The sequence below is a fragment of the Strix aluco genome, chromosome 8 (assembly GCF_031877795.1).
Source record: "Strix aluco isolate bStrAlu1 chromosome 8, bStrAlu1.hap1, whole genome shotgun sequence".
NCBI classification, from domain to species: domain Eukaryota; kingdom Metazoa; phylum Chordata; class Aves; order Strigiformes; family Strigidae; genus Strix; species Strix aluco.
The window spans coordinates 8,517,761-8,544,111 of NC_133938.1; the positions used below are offsets into that span (position 1 = coordinate 8,517,761).

At 36.3% G+C, this 26,351-nt stretch overlaps 1 protein-coding gene across 1 annotated transcript in view; it reads left to right on the top strand.

The window, feature by feature from the left end:
• LOC141926403 (BEN domain-containing protein 5) overlaps positions 1-26,351 on the top strand; it is a 971,122-nt gene that overhangs the window by 228,857 nt on the left and 715,914 nt on the right. Inside the window, exon 5 of the mRNA XM_074832076.1 lies at positions 20,559-20,653. Within this exon, the coding sequence (XP_074688177.1) occupies positions 20,559-20,653 (95 nt within the window). The remainder of the gene's footprint in view (positions 1-20,558; positions 20,654-26,351) is intronic.

Genomic DNA, 26,351 nt, shown 5'->3' on the forward strand with positions numbered 1-26,351 from the left:
GAACATGACATGATAAGTAAATTGCTGTTTACCTGAATTATTAGCTGTTAAAAAGTTTTCGTCTTGTGTCTCCCCTGAGTTGCTACCCAACAGGGTGGCCTCTTACCTCCACATCTGTAGAAACCTCACAAGTTCTGCGTACCCAAAACTGTGACCTTTCTTTCTACTAAGGATTCATTGCTTTTTACATACTAATCATAGAATTGTAGAATGGTTGGTGTTGGAAGGGACCTTAAAGATCACCCAGTTCCAATCCCCCTGCCATGGGCAGGGACACCTTCCATTAGACCAGGTTGCCCAAAGCCCCGTCCAACCTGGCCTTGAACCCTTCCAGGGAGGGGGCAGCCACAGCTTCTCTGGGCAACCTGTGCCAGTGTCTCACCACCCTCACAGGTGAATTTCTTCTTTCTATCTAATCTAAATCTGCCCTCTGTCAGTTTAAAACTGTTACCGCTCATCCTATCCCTACACCCCCTGATAAACAGTCCCTCCCCCCTTTCCTGTAGCCCCTTTAAGTACCGGGAGGCCACTCTAAGGTCTCCCCGGAGCCTTTTCTCCAGGCTGAACACCCCCAACTCTCTCAGCCTGTCCTCACAGGGGAGCTGCTCCAGCCCCCGATCATCTTTGTGGCCTCCTCTGGACCTGCTTGAGCAGGTCTATGTCTATATAGGTCTCTATATAATATCATATATTATATATAATTTTTATATATTATTTTATATAAACTAATATAGTGATATATAGAATATATATATTCTAGCTGTCATTATTTTAGTTGTCACTGCTTATTTGTTTCTATGAACATGAGTCAACAAGTCCCAAGCAATGTACTTATGCAAAATGGTGCCAAAGAATAACTGAAACATGGTGGAGTGGTGTAGAGGAACACCACAGCTTCCGAGATGTTATAATTAACTTTGACATGCTAATAGTTATTTAACATAGAAAATGTTCTCTTTCTGATATTAAAAATAATTTGGAGAGGGGTGGAGAATGACAGAGAAAAGATGACCTTTTCTAAAGGCACCCACTCTCATCTTGCAAATTTGAAACTACAGTAAGTTGCAAATGTTTCTTACTTCATAAAGGGAACTTGTGAGGAAAAAGCATTAATTTCTGCTTAATATATGGAGTACATATCTTACATAGAATATAATCAAGAAAGACTCCTGGTAAATGTGAGCCTTTTGTCTGGCTGAAGCATGTTAATGGATTGGAGGGGAAATATGCGGTACTTGAGATTTTTTGGAAATTGTAGTTAATTTGTCTTTGTTTGAGTTTCATATGGCTTCCTTGAAAGATTGTTTATACAGTGTTTTGTGCAGAAATGTCTTGTGGAGTGGTAAGGGTTTTGCTTCTGTTTTTGGAAATACCCTGTTGCAGATTTTAATTATCAATATATGACTGATTATGTGCATGAAGGAGAATATGCATTTTCTTTTTCTCTCATTTTTTAATATAATATAGGCAGATATCCATATGTAAGGTCTGTTTTCACAGGTGCATTTTTAAGAAAACACAATAACCAATAAAAATTATGCATTCCTACAAGTTGAAAGATAATAGTATTAGAATTATGTTATATAATGGTACAAAGGTTTTATCCAACATTTATTTATACACATATCTGGATCTTACTCTTGGTATAAGAAAAATAAATGAATGCATTGGAAGGAAATAAATATTTAATTAAATATTAAATATGGTTCAAACTGCTCTGTTAAGAAGGTGATTCTCTTGATAGTGGGATTTAAACCCTTATCTCTGCTCTATGGCTTTGGACATAGCCTTGTAGTTGGCAGCAAATGAGAAATTTCAGAGTAAATAGCTCCAAGCAGGCAAATATTGTAGACAAACCCAGTTGCTGCTGCAGTTCTTCTGTGTAAAAGCTTCTGAGATATGATTAAAGTTGAAACCTAAATGGAGATAAAACAAATAGGCCTAAGCTAAGACCAAAAGGTAAAGCAGAAGAGGTTTATTTATTTTTAGGTAATGAGATTACTGTTTAAATTGCATTTCATCTCATTATGGGACTGTTAACGTCTGTTACTTCTTTTTCTGACATTAAGTTACCATATAGCGCAGATTCCAGCTAATGACTTTTTGAGGGAGACATTTAGGACATTTCCTAGGAGGGGTTATATTCATTTTTCTACTGCAGAAAAAGATTGAATTTTTCTTTGAACATACCAGTGAGTTAATTTATCTGATTAAGGATTAATTATGATAATACGGTCCCAATGATTAGCTACCTTCAATGTAAAATTTGACTTCATATATTACAGATCTCTAGAATAAATAGCTTGATAGTCTTTGACCTGCTATTGACCTGATGTTTTGAAAGTACTTTTTTTGACTAAGGTGGGGGCAATTTTAGTTAGGGCCAAATTTTGCAGCCTTGATTCATGCTGAGTTACATGTTTTTCCAGTCATTTTTTTCTATAAAGTGAATATTACTGTTGATGTACAAAAGTATTATTCACCATTAAAGTGGTCAAATGCCTGTATGCAAATGTTGCAAATGTGTTGAAGAGCATGTTTTGCTCACAGATGAAAGCTGCCTTTTTTTTTTTTTTTAAATCTAAGAGAAGTAATCTTTTGTACATTGAGGTTCATAATGATTAAACTGACCTTCCGGTATTTTTTGTGGGCGTGAACCATGCAGCTTAAACATTTATTAATCCCTTTGTAAGTGATATGACAGAATTCTGTCACAACAGGTCGAAGCATGAAAGTGAATTAATGTTTATAGCAGCTGAAATCATTCCTGGTTTTCTGATGAGTTCTTCAGTGCAGCAGACAGCTTACTTTTCATACAAATAAAAATACATATCAAATGATAGCACCTTCAAGGTATTCTGACAAATCCAGTGGCTGTAGCAGAATGTCATGCAAAGACACTGAGCTGAATTTTGGCATTATAGCCCAGATTTTGTTTTTCTAGAAGGCAGGAGTTTCTGTTTTTCTGTAGTTTATTTCTTTTGGTTTAGATTTACTCATATAATGATTCCATAATAAAATGATTATCCATTAGTAAATCTGAGGGGAAAAAAGAGAATGTTGAGACAGTAGCACATTAGTTAATAACCCCATCAAAATCTGTAGTAAATGTCTAATGAGTTAAACACTTTCTATTTAAAAGAAACAGAACATAACTACTTGACATAACAAGTGCATTTAAAGGAAAAAAGGTCAAGGAGGAAATCTCTATGTTAATATGACCCAATTTAAATGCATCCACTTTAATCTTTTGTAAATTCTAAATCACAATGAGTTGCAAATGTTTTCTGATTCATAATAGGAACTTGTGAGGGAGAACATTTATTTCTAGCTCATGTGTATCTAATGTGATCAGGAAAAACTTCTGGTAAATGTAAGGCTTTTGTCTGGCTGGGGTATATTAATGGGTGAGAGGAAAAATGTTTATGCTCTATTTAAGATTTTTGGAAAGTGAAATTGTTTTGATTTTGTTTGCATTTAATGTTAATGGCAATGATGATGATATCTGATAATGATTTCCTCACAGGTACTGAATCTATGTTTTTCAGGATTGACCATACTCTCTAAGATGGAATAGACTTTCATTTAACTGTGTGTATGTAGCCCTGTGTACCGAGCTGAGCAGATAGGATGTCTAATTGAAAGGAACAGCTATGTGGCAGAGAGTAATGGAGATTAATTAATGTAGTGTTATTGCTGGAGAATTGTTTGTGATAAATTTTGCAGTTATTTTGAATACAATAGGAATATGAGAGTCTGGATTATAATTGGTATGGGGTTGAAGGATGTCCCAGTTTATTTTCTCTCACTATTGCATTTTTCCTCCCTACATTTTTTTTTTTTTTCTAGACTAGATGTTTCTTTCTGTACTTAGTTTTAGTAAATGGTTTAAATACTTGACATCAAATTCTGTCAGTGTGCAAATAGGTTTAATGCTGCTTTCAGTAAATTTTTCCCCTATATATACCAGGGCTGCAACTGGCTGGACAAACAGGATTTGTTCAAGTAAGGATTTCAACCTGGAACTACAATGCAGCTTTAGCATCTTCCCCAACAAAATCCCATTTAATATCCTTAAATTATTCTCTTATGTCAGTTTTAATTATGTTACAAGTACTATACAGTTTGAAGCGCTGGTACAATAATAATATGCTATATTCATAAAGTATTAGAAATTTTCTGTAATTAGTTCAATTTGTAATTTAAAATATTAAGAGAGAAAATCAGTGGGGTTTTTTTGAGCAAATTGCATGTAAAGGATGACTGCAGCAATATTAGTAAAAGGCAGGAAGCTATATCATTGCTAATCAATCTAGAGAGCTCTGTCTCTTACAGATGTCAATACAAAGTTAAGTGCTAAAATAATTGTAGTGTAGGCTTTCTCATAATTACTGTTGTTCATTTGGTATGTTGTGCAAAAAAAGAAAAGAGGAATTTGCTTTGCAGTCAGCAGCCGCAAATCTCTAAGGAGAAGGAAAGAAGATAGCAGAAGGCTGATAGTCATCCATCATTCCTGACAATTTCACAGCCTAGAATAACTTGACAGAGACCCAGAACAAAATGTTGTTGAGAATTGAATGCTGCTAAGCTGAGTGAATTGACTTTCTGATGTCAAAGGAGGACCTGCTTGAAGTGGCTGATGATTTTCTTTTTCTGATTTCAGAAACTGCCTTGTGCTATGAATGCTCTGAGCAGATTTGGAAAGTGGGAAACTGTTTTGAAACTTTCTCTCTAGATCTTTTTCAGGACTTTATAAGATAATGTGATTCTGGTCAGGAAGTGTGTGAGTTTGAATCACACCTAATATTAAAGAGGATTTGATCTTCACATCCTCTTGCTCCAGACAGTCAGAAGCAGGCGTAAGGAATCAGAATTGTTCCTAAGATGTCTTGAAACAATACATTTTTCAAGACCTGGCTCATGTCATCTCAATTTGTCTTTGGTGCTGTACTGCTACTCTTTTACTATCCTTGGAAAGGTGGAATTGGTTTGTTAATGGACAAACTCTCTGTGCAGAATATGGGAATAAATTGACTATCTTTGAATCCCTTCCCGCCCCCTTTTTTTAAATTAAAACATTCTTGCTTTGTGTTTAGAATAGGTGCGAAGTGTCTTCATTATAACTGTAGAATGATATAAGTTGTTACATAGTTTTTATTTAAGTAGCATTGGTATATGAAGAAGATAATTTTCCAGCTACTTATTTAGAAAAAACATGATATTGGAAATGTTCCTAAATTATGATAATTAGACATTTATTTACCAATAAATATTGCCAGTTTTATCTACTATTCAAAGACTAACCTTCTAAATTGCTTACAACCATTAAAATGCATGAAGAACACAAACTGCAGGGTTTAAATGAAATGAGCTCTTGTTTTGTAAAAGACATGTTATATCTTAGAAGTGTAAAAGAAGTGGAATGTAAATAGGACGTGAGGGTTAAGCATGCCATCACTGATCAATAATGCAAAAGGTTTAGCAGGTTTATTTGTAAACCTAACAGCACAGATTTAGTCAGAACGGGGCCTTGTACTGTACATGCAGGTATTTAAAGGTTAGGAACAAGGAATTTCATTAGTCTGGCAAATCCTCTGCTGTCATTCCCCAATCTCTTTGAATTGTTTCCAAACATATTCTCACATTTCTGTTGTGCTTTTTTTTTTTTTCTTTTTTTATTAATGGATGTGTTAGTGCTTTGTTGCTAATTTAACTCCACTATAGATTGGCATAAGGAACATTTTCAAAGTGCTTTGATTCCCAGTAACGATGTTATAGCAACTGTCTTTATGTTAATGTAGTTATAGCCGGTATAAAAAGGTTACAGTACCAAGCCTACTAGTCTACAACATTTTATCTCCATTTCCAGTATGCTTAAAAAAAGTAATGTATGATACCTAATAGACTGAGGCATAGATCTAGTATTTTATGGCATCCACTGCAACCTTAAAGCAGCACTGAGAGACATAAAACTGAAAATTGGCAAGCCAGTTTTATTATATCTTGGTGCTAAAATTAAAAAAAACCCACACCACCTTATGTAGCCTAGTGTGGTCCCTTCCCTGTCCCTCCTCTCTCCCTTCCATTACACTCATGGCAAGAAGGAAAAAAACCTTAACGTTTGCTAGAAGTTAAAGAATAACATATTAATAGAAAAAAAAGCTAGACATTCTTCAATTTGAAATTTAGGACAATTGTATTCTGCATTTGTCTAGAAGTCTTCACTGATCAATATAGTCTATCCAAGGTTTCTAGGGATGAAATAACTGTCATTGTCACACACTCATCAAAAGTTATTTCTTTTAAATGATATCAAATATTTTGTCTCTAATTTATTCTTTTCTTTTTCAATAAATCAGATATGAGAGCTTCATCGAAGCCAGTTTTCAATGAAGATCCTGTACCCTATTTACTGACAGTTCTTTTGTAACTAGGTAGTTATATGCATTTCTGTGATGTAGAAACATGCAGAATTTTTTTTATGGGGATTTAAAAGAGTGGATATATTTGAATTTTTATATTGATGTCAAAAAAAGAATATTTGAGGTTTTAATAATTGATTATTTTAATGTACTTTTTAGTTTTAGGTTGCAAAACAGAAGTTTGTTTGCAGATTGCAGAGTTTCTACAAATGCTTTTCAAGTGATCTGAAGTTGTCATCTGTCTGACAAAGATATTTTGTTTGAGATATTCATCATTTTGTGACGTTTGTGTTTTGTTTACACAGCTTCAGTAATTCACTTCTGGGACCAAAACTTGCTTTTGAGGTTTAGGCACACTGCAGGATGCCAAAAAAGCATCAGATTCTTCTGTATTTGAAAGCTTTTGGGCCATCAAGAGATCAAAAGCTGCCAGAATCAAACCTGAGATCTGCCATTATAAATAAGGCACTGACAATTCTTATTGTGAGAGGTCGTCCCAGGGGTGAAAGAAGCAAAACAACTGAATTGCCCTGGCTTTTTCATAAGAAAACTCTGTATATGTAATGGTATATTTCTTTGGGAGAAATATGTATACATAATACATTCTGGTGCTGAAATAACCATTTTAGCTCACTTAAACTTATCAAGATTAAAATAATCTTACGGCCCAGTTGTGGTCAGCAATACTGAATTCTTGGGACAAGAGCTGCCCTGGTTTTGAACTATAATTTACTCTGATAATCTTGTATTTATATAAAGCAATTTATGAAATGCAAAGAAAATATTTTTATAAACATTGAAACAGATCTTTCAAATTTACCAGACCATTTCTGAGGTTTACTTTTCATGCAAATGTAAATGATCATAATTTTTTACCAAATCTAATAAGTTAACACAGGTTTTCTCAGCAAAAGTAAGTAGCTACAGTATTTCAACAGTAATTCAACAGTGGTTATGTTTGCAATAAGACATTCTTCCTTTTCCCAGCTGCATTTTAGCGGAGTTTTTTAAATAATAAACATGTTGTTAATGTGATTAAAACCCTGAAGCTATTTACAGAAGTCTTCATGTATGTTTATATCTGAATGTCTTTCAATTTTTCTGCTTGTTTGCTGTTGGTAAGGATATAATGCAAAACTACTATAGTTATCATGTTAAAATTTAGCAATAAGATCATCCAAGCAAATGCCTAGAACAACGTTATTTCAAAACGATCTATAAGAATTGTTCAATAAAGAAAATGTTCCTTATATATATAATTCAGCTTTATCTTTATTGATTTGTTCATATTTTTAATAGGTTTTAGAATTGTCAGTGTTCTAGTAAAATATCATGTAATCTGGTTTATGGTTAGGATAATAGAGTTACAAACTTGGACAAAATTTTAATCTATCCTGTAAGGTTGTGGGGTTTTTTTTCCTATAGGCATGTTTTTTTTAGTCAATTACTTAAATAGAAGAAGTCTTAAAATGCGAGATGTGAGGAACAACATGAGGAAAGGAATTGTGCTTTCCAAAAGAGGGTACCTGACTGCCATATGTTTTTGGAAGATGGACATTTTTTTAGTAGGGAAAAATCTTCCTGCACACATTTTTATGTCAGTGTTTCATAAAAGTTGCCATGGTATAGGCTAATAAACTTACCATACTGTTAAACTGCCTTTATACTTGAAGAAAGCACAAGTGCCACGTGATGTGAATGGATTATTTATCTACAGATACTGATCTGAGTTTGTGGTGTGGACAGGTTCTGTGTGTTGTGCTGTAATTGTCACCTGAGGAAAGAAGGTCCCCATTTTGGGGAGTCTTATGTGACCAAGTCTGTAATCGGTGCTATCACAGGGAGCGAATGACTCAGCTTTCCCACTCTGAGGATTTTAGCAGCTGGGGTGAGTGTACTATTTAGATTGCTTTGATTTATGCCAAGGAAATCCCTAATGATCCAGAACTAGGGCAGTGCTAATCCATGTATTTTTACCCTCTTCAGACACGCTGTGTGCTCCTCTTGCAGCTGACACCCCAAATCGGAATCACCATTTTATTTCTCACAGTCACATTTACAGCTTAACTCTTCATTCCTGGCATATCTAAAATTCCTGTTGAATTCAGTGTCAAGTGTGTAAGGAGCACAGAGGAGCATTCTCCCATGTAACGAGTATTTGTATTTTGTTGACAGAGCGCTGGTCCAATTTTGTGGGAAACTCCTTGTTATTTTTGAAGCTCATACTAGTATTTTTTATTTATTGGAAGACTTCAACTCATGCAACTGCATTTTTTTTGTTCATATTTTCCTGCCTCCCTTGTGATAAGGGGGTTCTTCCCCCTCCCCAGGCTTTGCCACCAAAATATTTTTTGTAGACTTTTGACTTTGTGATACATGGTTGTAGGCTGGCTGTTGGAGCAGTGTTCATGATGTGGTAACTATAGATTTAAGGAAAACCAAAGGCAGACTGGTCATATGCATTGCAGTAAAAAAAAAAAAAAAAAAAAAAAGTGTAAACTGCAGTAGTGTTTTGGGAAGCTATGCTTAGAGTTTAAATGATACTCTGGAAAACTAAAGATGATCAGCTGTGATTACTTCGTAAGGGAACTGAGAAATATCTCATCTCTTCAGTTGCAGCTTTTTTTGCTACTACTTTGTATCTTCTGCTGTTACGATTTTAAAATTCTAGGAAATCTGAAAGGAATTATATTTACATATTGTTTCCAAAAAACTCTTGAGTCTTTTCCAACAGGAAAAAATTGAACAACATAAAGTGTGAAAGATCTTTTGCAGCATTATGGTTAATATTGAGATGTTGTATTAAAATACTATATTATGAAGCAATGTTATCAATTTTCACATTTCCCCAGAAGGTTTTCAGCAACCTTGAGTATTCCATCAAACTGGCACATTAGAGAGTGCAGAATTTACCTGTTAAGATGCACAGAGCATTTGTAGCAGCCTCATAGCTGTAGTCTGCTGTTATTGTTGCTTTGCAGAAGAATAAGCAACCAATTAGAGATGATGTTTTCTTTACCAAGAGGGCACTTCAAAGCAGATTTCTACACCAGCTTTTGGAAGTAAGCTGAAGTAAAATCAAATCTGTAAGCTATTGAAAGGGGCTTTGGTCATATATGATACGATTTCTTTAGAGAAGATGTTCAGCACCATAACATATTTATCTCTTTTTGGAGACTGATTTTTGGTGGAAAATTACCAGAATTTGTGCAGACGCTCGCTCAGTATCTGAGCGATGTTTCTTATAACTTAATATAATATAATAATTTCAGCAAAGTACCATATCCTCAGTACTTCAAAGCCAATAAAGATGAGTGATCCATTTTCAAATTCCTTTTATTCAAACAGCATTTCAGATTGATTTACATAAACTAACAAAACAATATTACACTTAAAGTTGATCTGTAACGGCAATAAAAATGTGCCTGCATCCCAAAGCTGCAGAAATGTCACTTCCAATCTACAGTGATCAGTTGCTAAGGATAAATTGTGCCTATGGGATTTTGGCAAATCCAGCATCTTTTTCCCATATTGCTAGACTGTCTTAAATCCTGAATCAGAAATCCACCCATATTCAGGAAGAAAGTGTGCATGTTTGCTTAACTTTAAGTCTCTAGGAACACTTAAAAGTGAGGCTAAATATTTATGTGTTTGAGAGCTTTTCTGAATGTGAATGTTCCTTTATCCACGTTTAAAGCTCAGTCAGGACAAGATGTAAGTTTTACCTATGGCATTTGAAAACAGAAAGACCTGACTAGCTGGACTGCAGTTATACTGCATGTCCCAGTAATGATGCATTATCCTTGCTTTGTTTTGTTTCCCTCAAGTGGGGGTTAGTGCCAGGAAGGAATGACACCCGTGTTACACAAATGCAGCACAGGGCACATTGCTTTAAGACACTTAACTTTCCTATTGAAATCCTCCCAGTTCTTTTGTTTAGATGTTCTGTTCATGACACTGCCAAAACACGTTTATTCACACACTGCGAATCACCTTTGCAAACAGACAGAGATCGTAATTTGAATCTAACATTCAGCATTTCAGCTTCAGAATGGGATTTTCAAAGCTGTGAGGACAATTCATATATCCCCTTACTATTATAGTTGTTGGTTAAGGCAGTTCTGAGATCTTATTCTAGATGTCAAATAGACAGGTACACAAAAAAAGCAGGAAGTAGATCAGATTTCCTTCTATTTACCCTTGGGTTTTCTTTTGAAGCACAAAACTTTGAATAGTCTGTTAGTACATGAGTTGGACACTTGGAGCAGAATTCAAGGTAGTGAAAATTGAGAATAGAAGAAATAGTGCTGAAGTACTCTAGAAATCATGAACATTTTCTTTCAAATCAATACCACAAGCTACTGGTTGCCAATGTTAAGATTCCAATGTACACTAACATATCAATTACATTTTCTTATAGAAATCAGTGTATTGTGTGAATGCTGCAGTATTGTAAAAGAGTTCAGCTAGAAAGAGCAGAAAAAAAGTATTTTAACTCTGCAGTAAAAATATAAGGGATTATTAGTTTTGCAAAGGAAAACAAAGGGGATACGTGCTATAACAATATTGTATAGTTTCATGAAATTTATAACATATACTTTATATTTTTCCACAAAACCCTTTTTTGCATGTTTTTTTCATGAGCACTGCAGCTACTCCAGTAAGGATCCTATTCCAATTCTGTCTAAATATAAGGGAACTATACAATATTGGGAAGCTTTTATTCAATTACTATTCAGAACCATGCATGGAAGAACATAGAAGGTTCAAAGGTTTCATTGTAATAGCAACCAAAACGCTTGAATTAAAAAGAGAGAAAATCAAGGACCTCCATGAATAACCTGGACACAAAGCCCATCTGTGCTTAGTTACTGGAGAAGTAAATAGAGAGGTTTTATATGTTTGCAAGGCTATGATCCCAGTAACGTAACCAAGACCGCTGGCAGCAATAACTAGTGGTTGTACACATCAAAATGTCTTTGTCTTTGTAACACATCAGAGAACACTGAGGCAAATATATTGGTGCTGGTTTTGAGCTCTCCCATATATCCTGTCTTTCCTTCTATGTGTTATCATCTCCTCCTTTTCCCCCACAGGTTTTTCCCACAAGCTCCAGACAAACAATAGCTTTTAACCGTGAAAAATGCCAGCTGCAAAAATCCAAAGTAAACAATTGCTGGAAAAGCTTCATCCAAATCTCTCCCTTAACAGGGCTTTCTTTATCTTCCTTTTGCTTCTCACAAGAACCTACACTTGAAAAGGCTTTTTCATTCTCATCTTCCAGCCTGGGTATCAGATGGATTGCTGCCTTTGTGTTTGCATGCTATTTAAATTGTGATTATTACCTTCTGTGTTTTCAAGGGTTGAGCAAAATCATGATCCATACAAACATCACTGCCACTCTCTCATTGTTACTGCCACTCTAACCTACCGTCTTGCAGTATTTCTGTGAGAGTGTCAGTTTTCAGCACTGCCCTGCATGCTTTAAGCTTGAGTAATTATGACTGTATATCACTTTGGTATCCATCATAAATGTCTAAATTCTTGGTAAATGTATCTCTTGTTGGTAAGGGAAGTTTTGATTCTGGGTCATCGCCTGACTGTTGCACTTTATGAGGGCCCAGAGAAGTAGGCCTTATAGAGCAGAAAGAACAGGTGAGCAGAATGCTCTCCCATGAACTTAGTCAATGCTGCCACTTCATTCTCTGGTCTTCAGTGGCACACTTTATGTCAGTGCTCATAAACATGGGCTTTTTTTTTTGCAGTTGTTCCCTATAACCATGGTGTGGTGACTTTTCCTGGACCTTTTCACTTTTTCCAGATTGATCTCATTGTTTTGAATCCTCCAGTGGGCTCTACTATGAACAGGATTTGGTCCAGAAAACATTTAGTTGATAGGATTATCTTTTTGAACAATTAAGAATATGTAACTATTCTTACTATTTTAAATCCTACCCAACTTTGCAGCATTCCTTCTCACTGGCTAAATAATTTCTATTAAGAAAAGGAAAACTTAAGTCTTTTCAGCTGCTTCCTCTTGAGGGATGTAAGATATCAGCAAATTTTGCTAAAACGTTCCAGAACAGCCAGCTGTTCCTATCCACCTGCAGCCATAATATTGATTGAAAAGAATATAGAACCTAAACATGGATAACTTCTGTAATTATGTAGAGTTTAATACATGACTCTACTTCAAATGTCATCTGGCAATGGCTGTAACACAGCATGGAATATATTAGGAAATAATTCAGCTAGTTGAGAAAGTCTCAGTGAAAGACCATGCACTGTTTCCTTATTTTATATTTCAACTGGTCCCTGAAAATACTACCCATGTATATGGAGAAAGTCAATGGCAAGACCAACAGGGCTCAGACATCCTGTCACATATCAGATAAAAAGTTTCTCACATATTTCTGTAGCTCAGCAATTTCCTAGCAATGTAACTACAAGTGTCTCTTTTGCCAAAGACTGCACATATATGAAAAGATAGGAAACAGAAAGTAAACGTACCTTTTTTTTTCCAGACCCGATTAAATAAAGATGCCCTTTTTTGCATTTTGACGTTTGCTTTCAGCTTCAAACTTGTTTTAAATACCTCTGTAGCCTGGTTATATACTCTGTCAGGACCCTTACTATTTTCTTTTTGATGAATCAACACAATGCAACGTATGTCTTGTGACAGATTTGCAATCCTATTGGAGATTTTGGCACAAGGAAGAAAGGAATGTGAGTTGGTCTAGTTACACTACTGCTGGGTTTCTAAATAGACATTTTTGAGTTTTCAGTTGAAAATTTCAAATTATTGATGTTCAGATGAAAAGTAGAAACTTTAAGAGAAAGTTGGCCTCTGTTGACAGGAGAGTGTGTTCAGTAATAAATCTGCCGTTTTTCCAAGCAAGGTTCAATGGGAAAACTTGGAGTGACTCTTGCCCTCATAATGTTTAAGTCCAACAGGTCATGCACAGAAGCCAGACTAGCGGTCAGTTCACGGCGTGACACTAAACAGGGAACAGCAATTCCTCTGTAGATCCCTTGGAAAGCTTTCTGCTAGAAGATGGCCTTCACCACAGTATGCCCCTGCCCTAGACTTAAGTGAGATAGCACCGATATCGGAGGTGAAATTCCAAATAGGAAATACTGCCTTACACAGGTGGTACACCTCCTGTGGGTCTGTGCTTAAGTGTATTAGTTTGGAGGCAAAGAAAGAACTTCCAGAAAGGACAGATAAGCAGGGCGAATGCCTAAATTAGTAACTATTTAAAAAAGTATTTTTTGTCATTAAGATACAGTCATGCCCTATTAACTGAAAAACACTAATATAGCTTATTGGTACTGGGCTATCATGAACACCAAGAATATCTCAAATACACAGACAAATACCACGATAAATGCTAAACTCATTTTATAGTTAGCATAGCAGTATATCAGAGGCCTCACTGTATTAAAATCCTTTGAGTCTTATTTTAATGCTGCTCTTTATATCATCCCAGACTTCAGCATTTCTCGCTTTTAAGTAACTAAATGAAGAGCTCTACCAAGGGAAAAAATACTATAATTCACAATCTGTAGACCATTTTCTGCATCACTTTCCTAAGACTTTGTTGCCTTGTAAGGACCTGACAATTTCCAGTTAACAAGACACAGGTGCAACTGATTAGCGAGTCTGGTGGAGCTCTAGATGGTCCCCAGCATCCTCCCTCAGTAGGTGAGTGTTTATTTTCCCCTCCTGAGCATCAGCTGGTTTTGAAAACTCTTTAGCTGAAGAGAAAAAAGCTAAATGCTATCAATACTCAAAGCTTTTCTGTTTGAAAGGACATGTGTTCCTACAAAAGGAAAAAGAAAGCATGGGTTACTTTAAAATGTTAGCAGTAATGAATGATTTAAATTTTAAAAGGTCAGAAAAATGAAATTTGCAAGTTTTCATTGGGGATTTTGCACAGACCTGGCTCTTATATTATTTGTTTTCTTCAGCATTGATAACAATTGTAAGTGATGCTTTTTTTGCCTTTCCATTTTGAAGTCCCTCCAGTATAATTTATTTTTGTGTAGCTTTGTATAAGGTGCTTTGTCAGGAAAGATCCCAAAGACCTTCTAACGCAAATACAGAAATGCAGCACTTTTTTTGTGAGAAAGCAGCAATCCCACATTGCCAGTTTCTCACATTCAGAAATGGTGACTCAAAATCTCACAAGTCATGGGGTTGGCTTGAGAGTTCATTCTTCTTTTCTTTGTGTGTGTTTTTTTTTTTTTTTAAATGGAATGCAATTCTAAAGTAGATCTGCCCTTTAAAGGGATGAAAACTTACATTTATAAAAGAAAGAGAAGGGATTTAAAAAAAAAAGGAAGGAAGGAAAGGATAACCAAGATTCTTGCCGAAGGCAAGAAGCCAACTCACAAAAAGCTGCAGGTCTCAGGAATTCACAAAACACTGTAATATCTAAAGAATCAGCGGAGAGAAAATCAAGACATCAAGCAGTGAAAGCAAAGCAAAGCCGATGGTATCCAGGAACTTTGGATCTTTAATGGTCATTCAGATCACAAGAGCTCAGACTTAATTTCATCAGAATAAATACTTAGTGCCCAGTTCTCTTATTTTGTCTGGTTAAATGATGAAATTGTTCCTGCCTTCAAACAACTGGTTCCCATGTATCTGGGCATCTCATAGTGAAGTTTGTATCATACTTGTAACATGCAGCATTGTCCACTGAATTGACATTATTATGAAATGAAATTATTATGCTATTAGTATTAAATATATTATATAATTGTTAATCATAGAATAGAACCATAGACTACCAGGTTGGAAGGGACCTCAGGGATCATATTTAATATGTGTATGTTACATCAATATTAAGAATGCCTGACACTTCCTACTGCAAACCCTATTTTCAGATAGTTATAACTTCTCATACTTGGAATGATTTGACACAAAATTTTCTGTGCCAGGTGTCTGCCTGAGGCAGAATTTTGTGGTGTTCTTTGGTTTGTTTGTTTTTTTTTTTTTTTTCTTTTAATGTCAGCCAAAGCAGCTCAGCTATTCCTGAGAAGTCGGCTGGGGAAAACCATGCAAAATAAACCTGGCAGTCTTTCTGAAGGGACCTAGTGTGTCCTTATCCTGTGGGAAAGCACTTAACCTTTGGCAAAGGTGTGACTTTTCTTTTGGATATCTGCTTCAGTTGGTAGGTTCAGATGGAAAACCTGCCAGAATCTGGGTGAACAATGAATGGTTAAGAGATCACAGTTCACCCTGTGCTCACACAGACCTGTTGGAATATGATGTCCAATATGACTATCCATGCACAATGCCTTCAGCTCCAATCCAGAACCACACTGATGTGTGCTTGTCCCCCAAAGACTGGCAGCTCCTTCCAGCCCCATCAGGAAACTGCAAACTTCTGGTAATAAGATAAAATGTGTGACACATTTCAGCTATCTTTTCCCCTTGTGTTCAAGGTTCACCTTTATCTTGCTCATGTGAAAAACACTGAGCATCCCTTAACACCTGTTTGTGTTTTTAATTCCTGAAATAAGTTTGCAAAGGATGATTGGGAAAAGCAGATTTAATCAAATTTTAAGGCTAAAGGCAGGACCAAGCCTTTACTCACTTTTCTGTCTTAATGGTTTTAGCAGCAAGATACCTCCAAATGCATGCTTACTGCACACATTATGGAAAGAGGACATCTTCCTTCTCTCAGCAGGCGGAACATACCTGCCTTGTCTCACATTCTCCAACATCTGTCTCAGATCTGGCAGTCCATGAGACTGAGACTGCAGCAGTTGTCTTCCCTCATGCTGTGAAGCCACAATATATCCTGATGCACCCCACCAAATAGTATGGGTTTACTTGGCGGTGTCCTGAGAGGCTTTTCTACACTGTGCCTCTTCCACTTACCCAGAAGTTGCAGATCAGTTTGCAAGAATAATGCAGTAAATTGAAAATGTGTAACAACTGAAGTGAAATCACACTGATAATTTCTTGTACAGCATGAGTTCGAATATTGCTTCTTTTAGTGGTATTCATACCCTCCAAAATGAATACAAGTATTTCTATTGTAAAGATTTCTGCCATTTTTCTCTGGATTGATGCTCTGGAGACCAGAGCAATTTCTAGGGAATTTGCAAGTACATTTAATCTAGTTTTATTTTCTTAACTTGACTTTAAAAAAAAAAAAGCTAGTTTTAAAAAAATTTTTATCTGAATTATACTGCTTATTAAATGCCACCCATTGTATGTCTCTATGATTCATAAAACCACACAGAATAGTGATAATTTTTGTAAGAAAGAGTGTTTTAATATGCATAGTGTATATCTAGTCCTGTTGCTCTTTACAGCGTATAACTGCTGTGTTAAAGAATGTCAGTATAGACCAAAATTAGACTGAAAACTATATTTGTTCAGCAAACATTTGATTGCTGTATCACAACCTTTTTATTATAGCATTCAGTTCAAAGATGTTTGCATACCTTATTGAGCAAGCTGCATATTTTTCCAGCTAAGGTGTGCATGCTGTAGTCATTACATTTTTGCACACTTCACTGACTGAGCTGCATGGACTACTTTAACTATCACCAGGAATACTTGACTGAGTTCAGCTGCTTATTTGAGTGCTTCGGTTTGTGTACTGTATTACTTCAGTGGTGTATGTTGATAAAGTTCTGTTCTGTGCTGTTAAATTTTTGGTTCTGCCAATCTAACTATATACCATGCTGAGAGAACTGCACGCATTGCTAACTGCTTACTCCGTGGTGAACATGCCTGGTTGAAATGTTATAATCTGTAGTGTTTTGTAAATGAGCTGCATATTTTTGTTTTTATATACGTTGCTTACCCAGTTGTGTACATTTGCCCAACTCATTATACAAAATAAGCTTGATTGGAATAAGAACATTCTCTACCAGCTGTCTGCTCTGAGTCAGTATGTAACAAAATTAGCAACTTTCTCTTTCCAACAGTGACATGATTGCATCCAAAGTTTAAGGCAATTGGTTTGGAGATCTTGTTTGTTTCATTCACTCCATGCAAACATCAAGATTAACAAACCAATTTGTTGCAACTTAATTTGTTTTCACAAATATGAACAGAGTTAAGTAACAGAGGAAAAACTCAGCATTCTAATGCAGGAAAATGCTTCCATGTAGAGTATGGAATATAGAGAGACCTAAATATCATTACACAAGAAGATGGAAAATAACTAAAGACCTCCCAAGATGGATATTTCATCAGATAAGCAATATCCTAAATACTTAAAACTACAAATACAACATTTTGTAAATTAAGTGCGTGTTTTCATCAAGAGTTATAAAAATAAACTCATCTCATGACCATTAGAAAATCTCAAAATGCTACAATAGACAAAATACATGAAAGCTCATATACAGGGATATGTAGTTTGCTCATTAACTTTGGTACAAAATTGAATTAACATCTTTAAGGAAATGTTTTTCTCAACTTGCTAGTTTTTTGTGTCAGTTTCACTAAAACCTACAGGTTATTCTTAGATTTTGTTTGACTAATTTGCAGAGTTTGCATACATAGCAGCTTGTGCTTCCATTTACAAAATCTTCAGCACTACCTCACCTCAGAAAAACTGTCTTAATTTTTCTTGAGTGCAAAGATACTTAATTAGGGCTATATAGTTTACCTGGATTCCTACCTGCCCCACATATAAATGTAAACATGCCTGGCTGTTGTTGTCAGTGTCCCATTGCTGATTTTTTTCACTTTAATGTTATAATTCACTGTTGTCTGAGGAGACTGCCTGGAAGGTCCAGATTTGTTTTTGCAAAATTTTACATATGAAAGCTTAATTGATCTTATTGCTTTAGTCAAAATTGTTTGATTTTAAACAGTGGCCATTTAATTCTCAGACTTCTCATGAACCATTACTTAAGAGTATAAACATTACAATAGTTTGTTCTAAAAACAAGTGTGTGAATACCTAGGGCAAATATAATTTTTAGCAGTCTGTCTTCACTGATACCTGTGGAAAAGAAATTTAAAGAGAGAAGTACAAAGGGAATGTGTCAGTATATCCTGGAATATTGTATCAAAATTAGTTTTGTCTTCATATTTCAGTTTTTATGTGTACATTAATGTTGGGTATCAAAAGAGTACAAGAAACCAGGTACAGTCGATTTAATATCTGGAAAGTAAATGTACTACATGAGATGAGCTAGATCCAACCTAGGCTTTCTTAACAGAAACAGAATAAGTAAGTTTGTATAGAATGACATAGCAGACAGATGGTAAGGAAGAAGGTTTTGTCTCTGTCTTTTCTTCCCCCAGCATGAATTTACTTTCAGTATCAGTCCATTACCAGTAAAGATCTAAATTTTGCTCTTCCTTTGAACTGTTAAATATCATCTACAGTTTTCCCAAAGTTATCAGTCTAAACTAAGATCAGAGTTGGAATGTTTTCTTTATCATATTCTAACAAATGATGGCTATGAGCAATTTCTACTGTATAGGTATCCTGTACAGTTTTTGCAGAGGAAAATTCTTCCTTTTGCCAAAGGAAGTGAAGTATTCCTTTTTTTTGGGGAAAGAAAATCAGAAAACTTTATTTTTTCCTGCTGCTATGTGAGGCCTAAGCAGGTTGAAAGAAATGCCTAAGAAGCTTTCAGATGAATCATTCCCCTGGAGAAACTGGCTGCTCATGGCTTGGATGGGTGTACTCTACACTGGGTGGAAAACTGGCTGGATGGCTGGCCCCAAAGAGTTGTGGTGAATGGAGTTAAATCCAGTTGGTGGCCAGTGATGAGTGGTGTCCCCCAGGGCTCAGTTCTGGGGCCAGTACTGTTTAATATCTTTATCAATGACCTGGACAAGGAGATTGAGTGCACCCTCAGTAAGTTTGCAGATGACACCAAATTAGGCAGGAGTGTTGATCTGTTTGGGGTTAGGAAGGCTCTACAGAGGGATCTGGACAGGCCGGATTGATGGGCCAAGGCCAACTGTGTGAGGTTCAACAAGGCCGGGTCCGCATGGGGCTTGGGGAAGAGTGGCTGGAAAGCTGCCCAGTGGACAAGGACCTGGGGGCTGTGTTGGTCGACAGCTAGCTGAGTATGAGCCAGCAGTGTGCCCAGGCAGCCAAGAAGGCCAATAGCATCCTGGCTTGTGTCAGAAATACTGTCCCCCTGTGCTCGGCACTGGTGAGGCCACACCTTGAATACTGTGTTCAGTTTTTGGACCCCTCACTACAAGAAAGACATTGAGGTGCAAGAGTGTGTCCAAAGAAGGGCAATGAAGCTGGTGAAGGGTCTAGAGAACAAGCCCTCTGAGGAGCAGCAGAGGGAACTGGGGTTGTTTAGCCTGAAGAAAAGGAGGCTCAGGGGAGACCTTACTGCTCTCTACAGCTACCTGAAAGAAGGTTGTAGTGAGGCAGGTGTTGGTCTCTTCTCCCAAGTAACAAGTGATAAGTCAAAAGGAAATGGCCTCAAGTTGCACCAGGAGAGGTTCAGATATTAGGATATTGGATATTAGGAAAAATTTCTTCACTGAAAGTGTTGTCAAGCATTGGAACAGGCTGCCCAGGGAAGTGGTTGAGTCACCATCCCTGAAAGTATTTAAAAGATTTGTAGATGTAGTGCTTAGGGACATGGTTTAGTGGTGGACTTGGCAGTGCTAGGTTAACAGTTGGATTCGATGATCTTAAAGGTCTTTTCCAACCTAAACAATTCTGTGATTCTATTCTGTGATTCTATGAAGCAATTGGAAGGTTTTCATGAGGACTGCTACCCTGTCTCCCAGCTTTCCACCAACCTTTCTAACACTAACTGCAGCAAACGGGACTTGCTCTTCTGTTTTCAGATCTGAGTAACCTATGTCTTTGTACGGCTAGGATACCTACTGAAAAATCAGCATACTAAATTCAAAACATACATACAATGTATATCACTACAGTGTAAAACAACATAGACTATTAAAATAGTAGGAAACAGACAGGGTATCCATTACCTGAGATCTATGGAGAGTAACAATAATACACATCTATTCCATGTATTTTCTGTGTATATTTTTATGCAACTGATATATGCAATACACATATAAATACACATATTTATACCTGACCTTTTTTCTTTGTTTTTGTTTTTGTGTTTGTTGGTTTGGTTTTTTTTTTTTTTTTTTTTTCCCAGAGAGTAATTTTCAATGTTGTCAACTTCAGTAAAACAAAAAGCCTCTATAGAGATGGGATGGCTCCAATGGTGAAATCCACAAGCAGACCAAAATGGTAAGTTATCCTTTCAAAGACTTGCTTAACGAGATAAAATTGTTTTACTTGGCACTTGTACCAAGGACGTGATGCAAAAGCAGTGTTGTGAGAACAGGTTCTCTTTGGAGCAGATGGACAGTATGAACTCTGGAGGTCCCTTCCAGCCTTGCTGTGATGGTGTGTTGAAGTGCCTTGTTTCAAGAAGCATGGCTGAAGTGAAGTCCATTCAAGGAAGCTGAACAGTCAGGGCTTGGGCCAAATTATTTTTCAGTGACCATTCTCACCATCAGGGACTGTTAGGACAGTCCCTGAGCCAGTTTTGGCCTGTGTCAGCTAGCAGTCTCCCAGACAAAGCCTGCAAACAATATGGGAGATGGACTGGGCCTGAATGGGTTCTGAAAGGCTGTTTGGATTTGTTCTCTCTGTTCTGGGGTGGTCAGAGTTTAGTGGAAGAATGTGAGCTCTGCCATGTGAGTTGACCTCACGTGGCTGAGCAGTGTCAGCTCTGCTTTATCTAAAACAGAAGGTGGCCAAATAACCTGGTCGTAAGCTACACAACACAGAAAGGCATGCACATATGAAACACATGTATACCCATATAGATGGTACATTTTCTCAAAGCAAATTAATGAAATGTCTACTGTGAATAATAATATGTAAATCTAATGAGTCCTAATGTATGCAAGACTCCCAAGAATTACATGATTTGCCTTTAGCTAGGAGACTTGTTTGAATATGGATGGTGAGGTTAGGCCATAAGTGTACAGTAATATATTCTTGTAAGCCTTTACAGCTGCTACTTTTTATTGGTTAATTAATAATACATTTGATCAAGCTTCATATTATCTGAGCCTTATAAATATATCTTTCTTAAATACTTCAACTGTCACAAAATTTCCACCCACAAGATGTTAACTTTTGGTGGTCATTTTGTTAACGTTAACTTTTGGTGGATCATTGTTATTGTATGGCTTCCTCTTCATATGAGCAACAGAATGACTATTTATTTTTTTGTCTAGATGGTAAGGTCATCATGAGCTGTCTCACAGTACAGTTAGTGAATGGAGTCAATTCCAGCTCAATAGGAGCATGTAATAACATTGAAAATTAATTTAAAAAATCCATTGTGTTTAGTGTTTTTGTAGCAAAAGTCCTGTTAATTGTGTTTACTATTCAACTTCAGAAAAATCTTTTGAGGCATTTCAGGGCCACATTTATCAAGCATACTTTAATCATCTTTCAAAACCCTTTCCTTCTCTCACTAGGGTCTGGTATTTGCAGCTAAGCACATTGTGTGTTAAGTTTATCTATAAATCAGATATTGCTTTCATACAAATTTTATGCCTTACTTTGGTTTCAAATTAAAGTGTAAATCTTACAAAACAATGCAAAATGGGCTTTTTCTAGAACATATAGGCTCCTTCACTATTTTTAAAACAGATTTCTCTTCCATTTCCCCAGAGATCTATTTATTTTTGTGTTTTATATTTTTAGGGGATGTATTTTGCTCCCATGAAAGTGAAGAATGAATAATATTGCCTGGAGCCAGGCACAGTGTAGGCAGCAGGTGCTGAGCAGCTTCCTTGTACAGGGCTACTACCAAACTTTAATCCTGTTTCAGAAACTCTAGCTGTAATTTTTTTCTTTAAAAAGATCATTACTCTATTAAGGTATTTTTATTTTTTTTCTAATAGTCTGTGTATGAAAACATCTTGCTGTACTTTGAAGGTGCACATTAATTCATACTGTTATCAGGGACCTTAGTGATATTGGGGTCTACTCAGTATAATTTCTGTCTTGATGTTAATAGGAATTATGCATGTGTTTTCCAAGTGGGAAAACACATACATTATTTTTGGATATATGCTTTCTATTAGAGCTGTCTTCCATTTGGATTATGCCTTTTACAATTACCTCTGTATCTGTTTCCATGGCATTCTAGAGAAACCTGTAAACAAAATTTTCTCTTTCACTGTTTGCTGAAATAGGATTTACTAGTACTTACAGTTGCTAATGCAGCATACAGGTAGTTGTAGTGCTTGAACATGAACAGCGCAATATCTAGCTGCATCGATCTGATCCTGTTTGATGCTTTGTATATCTTAGTCTAGCAAGCAATACTGAATCATTCACTGCTGCAAAAGTGCTGAGGTTTCCACGAGGGTACTCAGGATTCAGAACTGTGGAAGGAAACTATTGAAACTCTCCACCTTATATTAAGATTTAAGTCAGTATAGCAGGTTAGTGGATATAATGTAATTAAATTAGAAAATAATATATTAATTACAAAAGTTAAAGAAACCCAAAAGTTTTTAAAATCAAGTTAAAAGGAAGATTACCAGAAGCCATGGTCTCCAAATATTCTGAAACAGAGCTCAGTCCTTCATCTCTGAACTGTTCTGTACTAAATATTTGAGGAACTCATGATTATTGTGCCTGCCTGTGTAAGTGTGTAATCCATACTAAAATTCTCCCAACTTCCTCTGGCCACACTGATAAAAGCAATGCTGTGTCACACGTAACAATTCCACTCCCTTTTTTATATAATCAGGTTTGAGTTTTAGGGTGATAAAGCGTCTATTTTCCTTTTTGCATTTGAGAGATGTAGGCACATTACTCCTCTTACCAACAGATATTGAAGCTTGAGTTATGTTCTTTTGATTTCAATGAGAAAGTTCCCACTGTATTCCAGACAGAATTTGACCACAGTGCTCTCAAAATCCTGCATAACAAAAGTAGATTGGCCTCCAGAGACCGTGAATTTTAATATTTGTTTTGAATGTGGTTATGCAAACATGGCTCCGAGCTTTGCAACATTTTTTGAGTTTGATTCTTGACTTTGGAACAAATCACTGCCAAGTGCTCTTGAAGTAGAGAGTGTGTCAAAGACAGATCAACGTTTTTGACCTGTATTCTCTTGCCCTGTGGGGTAAGATCTTTAAATGCAGACAGCATCAAGGTTCAGCTCGGTGTTACTGATGTAAATGTAGTATATCACTGTCATCAAAGCACTCTATGTGGACACAGATGTGCTGGTGTTGACATATTCTTCTCTTTTGAAGTAAGGCCAAATATTTCCAGTAATGAGCTACTTAAAAAGAGGAAGCAATATGCTGAAGGATAAGGAAAAAAACAGATTTCATGCTAAAGAAAAAGATCATTTTTTTAAAAAGAAAAAAACCCAGAAAAATAAATTCTGATTAAAATGTCTATTTTCCCCATACGTGGTAATGGATTTACTGAATATTCTTTCCCAGAGGGATAGAGCAAAAAAACCAATGAAGTAGGTTAAGTTCTAAGTCCCTCTATCAATTTTTCGGTGATTTTTGTGGATGCACCACGTTGACGCTAAATAGTATGGGGTTGTGGCAGTTGCACTGGTCAAATTTCACTGCAGTGAATCACAGCTCATACGTAGAAATGTAGCATTGAGTTGCACCATATTACATCAGTTGCACTTCATAGCAAATTGGACAAGATAAACCTCAAGATTTTATTTCAAGCCAATGGAATGTGCTGTGTCTGATCACTTAACATTTTTGCTTAAAATTAGCTGGTTGTTCAGAAGTATTACACCAAGATTTTAGAGAATTGGTGTTTTTTTCTCAATAATGACTGCTACAAGTATAAAAACCTCAATTACTAAAATAGAGACCTGTTCTGACTGAGTCATTTTTCTTTGTCTCATATGTGGAGGTGAAGATTTGAGGGGAGATGGATTTGAAGAAATTTAATTTTTGCTATGCTGATGCCATTTCTACTGTAATCTCCTTTCTCTTTGCTGCTTCTTTTAAGTGCAACCTAATTTTGTTGCAATTTTTTAATCATGATTTCACACTAAAACTCTGTCCTTGGAAGGTATTCATGAAACCTACCATGTGGGCATAGCAGTGGAAGACCATTTAAGTACGTATACTGTACTATTATATTGATTGTATGAAGTTTTACAAGTTTCTCAAAGTGAAATAGAAGAGTGAGTTGTTTGAGAGGCAGCAGATTTTCCAAATGATGAAGTGAGCAAATATTCCCTTTGGGCAGAGAACAGCTATAACTCTTGATTATTCAGTGTGAGCATTGCCTCATTGGGGACATTAGTTTTTCAAATTGTGCTAATCTTTTAAAAGTAACAACTGGCCACTCATCACCTTAGGTATTTCAGCAAGATCATGTGCAAAACTCTAATTAGTATTTATAGAACAGCAACTCCTCCCAGTAGAATAGTAGTGGTAGCTGGCAAATATCTGGTTGACACCTGTTAAGTCTTCAGACATCCATTGTATTTTATTCTGCATTTCAAATGAGCAGAGAGCAGTAGGTGAAGTCCCCATAATTAAGGGATAAAAGATAATAAATAACATGGTTCCTGAGTGGATGAACACAAGGTTAAAGGCTGTTCTGCAGTTGTGATGCTGTATTTCAGGAATTGTTTGTTTGTAAGTAATAATGCTAGCTAAAATATTATGGAGCCTTCAGCATATGAGAGAGGATTTATGTCTAGACTTACATGTGTTTTGTTTATAATGTCAGATTTCAAACTGCTTTTTGGCAAAGCAACTACTTTCTTCCCTGTCTTTTATCTCACTCAGCATTGATGGTTTTTAACTGGATAGCTGCCTTCTCCACCAAGCACTCCACTACCTCTGTTGCTATAACATCTACTGTTAAATACTCACAACACATTGCTTCTGAAGTGTTTTTCTTTTCCAGTAAACCTGGGACTACAGAAAAACTTCTAGGTAATTAATTCAAATTTGAATCTATATGTATCTTGGTAAATATTGTCATGATGAGGAATTTTGGTAGACATCGAGAAAAGCAATGCAAGTTTTATGAACAATACTCCCATATGTTCCATTCATCAGAAGGGGACAAGACTGAGAAAATCTGAATTTTGAGTAGCTAAAATGTGTTGATTCTTGCCAAGTTTCTTTAACATTTGTGTCTACAAAGCAGTGTTACAATCACTACCATGTCTACCAGGCTGCATTATACATTCAGAGACTTTCAGCAGCATTTTTAGTATGTATTTATATATCTTTAGCCATAAGATAAGCTGTTTGTGAAATGAGCTGTCATTTGTGGTGAAACAGTTTGAGAATAAAGCACTAAATATATATATAGCTTGCTAATCTGAAAGACTAGAATTGCTTACTATAAAATATATAGCAGGCTAGGGCTAGTGATAACATCACCTGAATTTAGGTAAAGAAGATGAACAAGCTGTTATCATTACCTGATTCCTTCCTTGGCCTATTATACAACTTCGGCTACTCTCTGAAGTTTGTTCCTTTGCTAGTTTTATAATGTAATGTGTGCTTGTTCTTGCTTTCCTGAGGGATCTGGTGAGAATGCTTTTGGAGGTTCAGAAATATTTCCTGTGGCATAGGTGTGTGTTGATGCAGTCTTTGCCAGGTGCAGATCTCACTCCTCAGAGCTGCTCCCGCCCTTGTTCTAGCAAAACTCTGCATAGAATCACCAGACTGGGAGCTGGCCCAGGTTTAAAGTAAATTTTCAAGGAAGAAAAAGAGGATTGAGTCTTGGTTTTGTTCATCACAGAGATCCAGAACCAGCTGTATGGTCCAACTGCAGGAGCAGTGAGGGAAGTAGGTATAAGTGACTGGATCAGGGGTGAGGGAATGAGAATAGCAGCTGCTAGGAAAATGCCTAGAGGATTGTCTGTGGAACTACAGCCTCCATGTCAATAACTTGTAGCATT